This window comes from Lepidothrix coronata, unplaced genomic scaffold, assembly GCF_001604755.1.
Source record: "Lepidothrix coronata isolate B3197 unplaced genomic scaffold, Lepidothrix_coronata-1.0 Scaffold31, whole genome shotgun sequence".
NCBI classification, from domain to species: Eukaryota; Metazoa; Chordata; class Aves; order Passeriformes; family Pipridae; genus Lepidothrix; species Lepidothrix coronata.
In genome coordinates, this window is record NW_016690211.1 from 71,405 (window position 1) to 80,189 (window position 8,785).

Consider the following 8,785-nt stretch of genomic DNA (forward strand, 5'->3'; position numbering starts at 1 on the left):
TCTACACCACTGCCTCTACCACTGGCCTCCCCTCACCTCCCTCTCCAGCAGGTGCAGGCTGGGCACGCTCCTCCATCCCTCCATCCCTGCTTCCCTTGGCAGGGCCGGTGAGAGCCCGGCTGGTGGTAATGCACGAGGTGTCCGTGCAAGGAAGCACAAGGAATGGATGAACAGATGCGTCCCGGCAGCTCCTGCTCGCAGCGGCTCTGCTCCTTGTCCACGTGCACTGAGTCTTCTCCTCTCTCAACTTGTTTTCTCTCTTTCTTTCTTGCTACCCTGTGCCCGTTCTTTCTGCTCCTGCTCTTCTCCTGCCCTCTGGCCCTGCTCCCCCCCTCCTGCCGGCCCTGCTTGGGATGTAGTAAATGTGGTGACCTAGAGGAGGAGCTGAAAATTGTCACCAACAACTTGAAGTCCCTGGAGGCCCAGGCTGACAAGGTAGGACCCAGTGAGGCTGTTGAGGCTGGGTGGAGTGTGTGGGGTGTGGGGGTGCTGTGATCTCCTGCTAGAGTGAAGGACAGATGAAGGTTTCCCCTGGGGCTCACAGGTGCCTGTCTCTGTCTCTGCAGTACTCTACCAAGGAGGACAAGTACGAGGAGGAAATCAAGCTTCTAGGGGAAAAACTGAAGGAGGTAAGGAGTATAGGGCTGCCACTGCATCAGTGCAGGCATGAGTTTGCCATCCTGAGTGGATTTTGACCCCTTTATGCCCATGTCCTCTCACAGTTTCCCAAACTGCAGCTCTGCAGCATAGCAGGTGCCTGGGTCTGGGATGCCCCTCTATGAATCTGTTCTGGTTTAGGGTGTGAGGCTCCATGGGGCCCTTGACTTTTCTTGTCCATTGCCTTTACCAGAGGAGCGCTTGTGGAGAAGGGTACCAGAGATGCAAATGGGGCAGATTTGGAGTGCAGTGCAGCCTGCACCGCCCCTGTGGTGCCCTGCAGCTCACCCTCTCCCCACTGTGCTTCCCACAGGCTGAGACCCGGGCAGAGTTTGCAGAGAGGTCTGTGGCGAAGCTGGAGAAAACCATTGATGACCTAGAAGGTAAAATGTCCCCGCCAGCCCTGTGTTCCTCTTTCCCAGGGCATCACTTGGCCACATTGTGCCCCTGGTGGGGCTGGACAGGGCTTGGCCAGGGTGAGGGGGTTGGTAGGGGTTCAGGGAGGTGGGAGGCTGGATGCCATGGTGTCTGGTGCAGGAGTGCAGAGCTGGGGTGTGGGCTCTGCCCTTGGGTGGGGAATGGGGTCACATCCATGCCGCCTGTGCCTGCATGCTCCTGCTGCCCTCAGCCCGCCGCTCACAGCCACTCTCTCTCTCCACCTTGTGCCCCCCACTCTGCTCCACCATCTGCCCCCTGCCTGCTCCCACCTGCAGATGAAGTGTATGCGCAGAAGATGAAGTACAAAGCCATCAGCGAGGAGCTGGACAATGCACTTAATGACATCACCTCCCTCTGAGCCCCCTGCTGGGCACCAGCACTGCGCCCCTTCCCCACCTGCCTCTCCCCTCCCCAGCTCAGCTACTTGCCTGCCTGACCGTCCCACCTCTCTCCCCACCCTCTCTGTCCTCCTCTGTCCTTCCTAGCCTGTGCCTGTCCGTCGGCTCCTTTGGGACAGGAGCCGGCCCAGGGTGTTCCCGCTGTACCCCTCTTTGGGGAGACAAGATGTAGGTGCTTAGAACTGTTTGGTCAGGGCAGGCCAGCAGCTCCATGGAGTCCTTACATGCTGGCTGAATAGTGCCTGTGTAGCAGGTCTGTGCCATGGTATTGCCCAACAGGGATCAGGGCTGTGCCTAGAAGCCTTTTGCTCCAGCACCTCCCTCCTTGGCTCCCCAGCAGCAGAAGCACTGGGGACCCTGCAGCTCCGGGGATGGGGGGCCATCTCCCCCCCACATACTCCCAGCAAAGCCCCTCGGTGCTGCTTGCTGGCCCCAGGATGGGGATGACCTGCATTGGGGAAGCGGCACCTCCACTGCCAAAGCTCAGGCCTGGGGGATAGAGGGTTGGGCCCGACTGTGCAGTCACCTCCTTCCCTGGCAGGCAGGCAACCCCCAGCTCCTCCCTCACCCCGCCTTCTGTCCTTTGCACATTGCTCTTCAGTTTGCATCTCATGACTTTTCTTTAATGTTCTGTCCCTTTGGTTTAATGAGTTGGTTTCAATAAAATTGCAACATTGGTTTCTCCTTTGTTTTCTTCATGCCACTCTATCCCTCATCTCCTGCCTGTCTCACGTGGGTCCTGTCAGTGGTGTGGTAGGAGGTGGTTGCAGGCAGCTCGCGGGACCCCCGGGGTAACCATGGCTGAGACCCGAGAGGCTCCTGCACTGCCAGGCTGAGTGGAACAGGGCCCTTTGTGCTGACCCCAGTCACCCTCTGGCTCTCATACACAGCTTTCCTCATCTCATGCCATCTTCTCCACGACTCTTTTGGAGTGAAACACAAGGGTTAGACCTGGTCCTCTCCATTCGCTGTCTCCACTCCCACACATTTCCTGCAAGCAGCAATCTCAGCCCTGTTATGTGTCCTGCATCACCTTCCCTTGGTGAAAGAGCTGGTGCTACCCTTCAGCAGTGATCTGTTGTGATCCCTAAATTTGTCCTTGATACCCCTCCTCTTTCCTCACCACCATACTGTGCCCCAGAATCCAGTTCTCAAATTGACGGATCTACAGACCTGTCCCTGTGCCAGTACTGGTTTGCCTCCTCCTGCCAGTCCAGCTGGTCTCTGCTGCTAGCTGGGCAGCTGTGGTGTTTCCACTGAGGGCTTTGGGGAATGCTGTCTCTTTTCACTAACTCACTTTTTTCTCTCTCTTTCCTGTGCTGCCTTGATGTCTCCATTTTCTCTAGAGCGCTCTCAGCAGGAGGCCGAGAAAAACCGTGTTCTCACTAACGAGCTGCGGGTCATCCTTACTGAACTTAACAACTGAGCTGCCCAGAGCTCCTGGCCCCGGCCCAGCCTCCCTGCCCTGTTTTGGCCAGGCTGGCTCAGGGCTGGGAGCCCCTACCTGCTCCCCACTGGTGCAAGGCAAGGTGTGAAACCTTGGCTTATCCTCACAGGGGTAACTACCCTGCGTGGGGGGGGACAGGAAGCCCCTCTGGAGCCTGATTGTTTTTTTTGTGGGAGAGGAATAAGGGTTTTGTGATGTACTGGGGTGCCCACGTGGTGATGGCTGTCCTCTGGCATCAGCCTGGCTCTGCCAGGGAGGGAGGTGGTGGTTTGTATCGCTGCTTTCCTCCCCTTGTCCCAGGAGTTGATGGGCAGCCTCTTCCTCCTCACTCTGGTCACCCCAAAATGTGCAGGGAAGATCCTCTCAGAAAGGGGTCCCTGCAGGGTGCCAGGATTGCTGGGATAGGAGCTGGGGACCCAGCAGCACCCACTGACCCAAACTTGGGGCAGAGGACAGGGAAGAGACCAGCAGGGTACACTGGGAGATGGGGCTGGGTAGGCAGAGCTCTTGTTCCATCCCCATCTCGGGGGAAGGAGGATGCCATTTGGCAGTGAACACCAGAGGAGGCTGCCTTGGCAGTGGGCTGCCTGGCAGAGCTCATCCCTGTAGCCTTGTTAGCTCGGCTCCTTATCTTTCTGTTATCGTCTCTGCCTGCCCTCCCAGGCTGTTATGAGGTTGTTGTCTCACTCCTTTTCTTCCCGGAGCACTGCTGGGTCATGCAGCAGGCGCTGGCTCTCCGCTTTCACTGGCAAAGGGTTTGTGCATGTGCCCACAGCCAGCCAGTGCTGACACCTTGGGGCTGGCCAAGTAATGGTCCTCACCGGCGGCACGTGCGCTGCGGAGGGCTCAGCCATGGGCCACGGGCACCGTGGGAAGATGGAAATGCTGAAGAGCAGCAACTGCCTGCCCCAGTGACCAGCCCTGACTGGCCTGGGTGCCCTGGCAGGTCCCAGAGTGGCTGGACTCATCCCTGCCGGAGATGGGGTGGTTTGTGTGGACTCTGCTCCACCAGGAATGCCCCATCCGGCTGGAGGCCACTGCTGTACTGAAATGTCTGTCTGTGTGCGTGTGTCTGTGCTTGGTGTGGTGTGTGTGGGTCCGGCTGCACCTGGGTACCCTTGGGTTGTGTCTGTGTGTGTGTGTCTGGGTGTCCCTTGCATTCACAGAGAGCCTGGCCAGTGCCAAAGAGGAGAACGTGGGCATCCACCAGGTCCTGGACCAGACCTTGTTGGAGCTGAACAACCTCTGAGCTGCCCTGGAGAGCCCCCATCCCTCTTCCCTACCCAACACGTGCACCTCACTGGCATGCTCAGGACATCATCAGCTGAACTGCATCTTGGCCAAATCCACACATCCATTGAGAAGGGAAGCCCTGCAGCCTTACAACATGGCTCAGGGACATCTTGTCTGTGCACAGCCTGACTGGCTCTGTCCTGTCTTCATGTCCAAATATTAAAGCAGTTTGACAAGATGGCTGGCTGCATTTGGTCCTTGTGGGCGGGCACAGGCACTGGGAGGTGGGGTGGGGGTCTCCCTGCCCAGTTCGTGCAAGGAGGCTCTGCAGGGGCCCAAGTCCATGCCCAGCATATGGATATTCTCTGTGGCTGTGGGGGGCTCAGAATGATAACATGGCTGTGTTTCTTCATTTCCATCACTTCCTTGGAATGCAGAGGAAACCTCTGCATCTCAAGCTCAGTCTAAATTCATCATCCTCTTCAAGTAGAGAGTGATAGACTATGTCACTGGCATGCCCCCTTCTACATTCTGCATGCTATCTACTTGGCACCTGGGGAAACCACAAGGTCTTTGACCTCTCCATGGAGTCTGCTTCAGGATTCCTGTGTATGACACTGAGGAAACATACAAACACATGACCACGCATGCACATGTTATTAGTTATTGGGGTCTGCTCCATGTCTGGGATTAGCTGCTCACCCTGTGTAGCAGTTGCATTTTCTATTACCCTTGACTGAGGGATAGCTGTATAAGCTAGCAAACATCAATGCAGCAGACAACCACTTCCCAAAGTGTTCAGGAAGTTTCCTCCTGGCTTGCTATATTTTCTCCAACACAAATTGAAGAGAAGCCAGATGTGTCTCATCGCTGTCACCAAAACAGGCTGGATTTCCTGGGGATGCCCAAAGTCATGATCTAGTCCTGCCCTTTGCTTTGGGCCCCTCCATGATGTGTGCCAAGCCCTGTTGTCCCACGGCACCCAACGGATATCCCTCTAAAAGCACAGCCACATACTGACAGGAAACACAATTCATGCTGACCCCTTGTCGAGCCAGGCCATCGCCCCAGCGAGCGACCGCCAGGGATAGCTTTTGTTATCTGCTTTCCTTTATTTGCTGAGCCTCTCAGCTCAGGAAAGGAGGGTGGTGAGATTGCATCTCTTTCCTGCCCAGGTGCTGCTGGCCTCCTGCCCTCTCCCTGGCCCAGCAGTTTTGTGGTTCCAAGTCCTTCTCCAACAGGTAAAAAAGCTCCCTGCGCATTGGGTGCTCGTTTTCTGTTCATCCTCCAAAGGGTGCAAGGCCTGTCATGAGCTGCAGCCTCCCACCCTGGACCTGGGCGAGCAGGAGGGGGGGACAGTACACACTGTCTTGGACTGCTGAGCTGTCCCTGTGCAAAGGCTGGAGCTCCTCCCTGGGTCCACCTTGTTTTCTTGCAGTGCATCAGGTGAGCCACTCTGTTGTTTAGTCAAAGCACCTTCCAGGCAGGGGATTGTCTGGTTCCAAAAAGAACCAGAGTGTAAAATCACCTTTTCTCTGGAAGCCTGCACCCTGTGCTGCAAACAAGCCTGCCCTGTGCTCTGGTCAGGGTGCGTCCTGGTGCCCAGCCTCTGTCGCCTTCCTGCTGGGACAAAGAGCCCTTTCACACCCACTGTTTTTTCCCCATTAGCTGCTGCTGCCTCCTGGTTTGTACCAGTCCATCTGACTTAACCATTTACAACCCTCTGCAAGGGCTTTTTCATTCCTTTGAACTGTCTGTGGTTTGGCAATAATATCCTGATATCTGTTCCCAGGTGATGCTCTGCCTGGGAAAGACATGAGCCATTTCGTGGTTCAGCAAAGCTTTGCACTTCCTCCATTCTCCCACCCGTCTCCTTCCCCCACATGGCCCTGCAGAGAGAGAAGGCATCCAGGGAAAGCCCTGGGAGGCTGAGGCACCGTGGAGCAGCTGGCATGGGAGCTCGACCTAGAGGCATGTCCCCCATGCGCCACAGGCCCACGCTGAGGACTGAAGTGCCTGTCCTCTCCTCTCTTCCTCTATCTGCACATCTCCCACTGAATTTCAACCTTTGGATTTGTTTCTCTTGGCCTGACAGACTGAACATCTCCCCAAAGAGCTTTCAGCCCTGTCATGGGCTGCCACCCCATTGATAAACCACCCCATTAACCTCTGGCAGCCTTTCACCTCTGCCCTCTGCCCCAGTTTTCTCGCCTCTCTGGCATCTCATTTCATCTCCAAATCCTTCCTGTTCAATACCCTTGAACTACACGCTGGAGGGGGAGGACCACACAAAGAGCGTCTGAAATATTTTGATATGTTGAGATGTGCAGAGCCAGGCACAGACCACTGTCACCCCTCAGTCCCTCCCTGCATTTACAGCTTGAGAGATTGGGGTGAGGTCCAGAAGAGCCACGTTGTCGAGCTGTGCAGGGTTTGTTGCAAGGCTCTGTGGGTTTTCAAAACAGGTCAGGCAGCCTGAAGCCAAGTGTCACACAAATCCCCCTGTCCCCAGATTGATATTAGGGACTTCTCAATGCCAGCAGAGGACAAGGCAGCTGGAGGGAAACATGGACACCAAAACCACGTGGTGCTGTCTCATTTCCATATGAGTTATGAATGCCCCACATGCAGTGCTTGGTACTGCACTACACACTGGGGCTGTGCTGCCTGTGAGGGAGTGTGCAGTGAAGGAGGATGTGTGGCCCCTGCTCCACATGTTCAGGGGGGGTTGGGACCAGCACTGGAGCACCCCTGCAGCAAGACAAGCCTATGGCAGGGTGACAGGCAGCAAGGGACCCTTGGGGAGCATTCATTGTATTGGTTTAGTAGTTGCTGGCCCCAATGTTGATTAATTGTCTTTCAGAGCAAAAGTAAATAAAAAGCACTTGTTCTCAGTGTTCTGTTATGTGATGCCCTTCTTGCAGGATGTCTTCTCCATGTTGATGTTTATTGTCCTTGTGGACTGGGCTAGGATCACCATCTTGGTGCACTTCACAAATGATTTCCTCTGGGCCAGGTGGTCTGACTCTGAGCTGTTTTGCAAAGAAGTTGTAAAACCTTAGGCAAACTTGTGCCCCATTTCCTCCTCTGGGATCCCTTTTGCCAGGGCATGACTTGGCCCTGCAAACCCCAGCGATCCAGTCAAATGCCAGTAGTGTCCCTGGAGGGAAGATCCAGCCTCCAACTTGCTGGCTGCAAGGGCCAGGGAGTGGGCTGGAGGGGCACTGCCCCAGGGTTTCCCAGGTTCAGGAGAGCCCTCTGTGTGCCACACTGCAGTGCTCTGCTGTGGATTGTGCCTCTCAGGAGCAGGGCCATGAGTATTTCATGAATAGATGCTTTGAGACCCAGACCCCTCAGAAGCTTTGAGCCTGGCTGCAGGTGTGCCGAGACAGGCACGGGGGCCAGTTCAGCACCTGCAGAACTTGACATCCAACGCACTCGTCCGAAGTCTTCTGGGGGCAGAAAGGGTGTGTGTGAGGGTGTGGGTGTCAGTAAGTGGGAGTGGGTCCCGAAGTCCCTTTCTTTGTCAAGTCTCGTTTGGGTTGAACACACAAGTGGAGGGAACACAGACTCACAGAGCCACTGAGGCTGGGACAGCCTGCACACCCCAGCCCTGGTCCCTGGGTGGCCGTGGGGACAAGGCCAAGCTCCCCGGGTACAGACTGTGTTCCCACACAATCACAGGATGCCCCCAGCTGGAAAGGACCCACGGGGACCATCAAACTCCAACTCCTGCCTCCTGCACGGGACACCCCCAACAATCCCACCACGTGTCCGAGAGCGTTCTCCAAACCCTCCTTGCGCTCTGTCAGGCTTAGCGCTGTGACCCCTTCCCCGGGGAGCCTCTTCCAGCGCCAGACCCAGCTCCGCTCTCAGCACCTTCTCCCGATATCCCACGTTCCCGCCCGTGCGCCGTGACGTCACCGGTCGACCCCGCCCACCGCGGACAGGCCACGCCCCTCCCGGCGCGGCCCCGGTGGCCGCTTCCGGCGGCGGCGGCGCGCGCAGCCGTGACGTCACTGGCCCCGGAAGGGCGGCGGAGGGGGAAGGGCCGCCGGGCCCGTCCGGACTAAGCTCCGCGTCCCGTGTGTCCCGGCCCCGTGTCCCGCCGACATGACGCTCGCCGTCTTCTTCGGGTGCACCTTCATCGCCTTCGGGCCCGCCTTCGGCCTCTTCCTCTTCACCATCGCCCGCGATCCGCTCCGCATCATCATCCTCATCGCCGGGTCAGTCCCGTGGTGGGGGCGCTGACGCTGCTGTGGGGGCTGATGTGGGGCCAGGATCGGTGCCGGGAGCGGTGTGGGGATCACGGGGCGCAGGGACCAGTGCTGGTGCTGGTACCAGTACGGGTGTGACAGGGGTGCTGGTACCAGTATGGGAGTGAAAGGGGTGCTGGTACCAGTACGGGTGTGACAGGGGTGCTGGTACCAGTATGGGAGTGAAAGGGGTGCTGGTACCAGTGTGGATGTGACAGGAGCACTGGTACCAGTACAAGTGTGACAGGGGTGCTGGTACCAGTATGGGAGTGAAAGGGGTGCTGGTACCAGTGTGGATGTGACAGGAGCACTGGTACCAGTACAAGTGTGACAGGGGTGCTGGAACCAGTACAGGT

The 8,785-nt window shown here is 57.1% G+C and overlaps 2 protein-coding genes across 12 annotated transcripts in view; both read left to right on the forward strand.

The window, feature by feature from the left end:
* Positions 1 to 4,411, forward strand: part of TPM2 (tropomyosin 2 (beta)) — a 13,853-nt gene extending 9,442 nt beyond the window's left edge. For 2 of the 11 annotated variants that reach the window (XM_017811238.1, XM_017811243.1), the window contains 4 exons: positions 360 to 435; positions 567 to 629; positions 971 to 1,040; positions 4,107 to 4,411. In XM_017811238.1, the coding sequence (XP_017666727.1) occupies positions 360 to 435; positions 567 to 629; positions 971 to 1,040; positions 4,107 to 4,189 (292 nt within the window). In that variant the 3' untranslated portion in view covers positions 4,190 to 4,411. The other 9 variants (XM_017811235.1, XM_017811241.1, XM_017811239.1 and 6 more) reach the window with 6 other exon arrangements.
* A 3,775-nt stretch (positions 4,412 to 8,186) lies between these two features.
* Positions 8,187 to 8,785, forward strand: part of APH1A (aph-1 homolog A, gamma-secretase subunit) — a 5,522-nt gene continuing 4,923 nt past the window's right edge. The window contains exon 1 of the mRNA XM_017811248.1: positions 8,187 to 8,399. Within this exon, the coding sequence (XP_017666737.1) occupies positions 8,287 to 8,399 (113 nt within the window). The 5' untranslated portion in view covers positions 8,187 to 8,286. The remainder of the gene's footprint in view (positions 8,400 to 8,785) is intronic.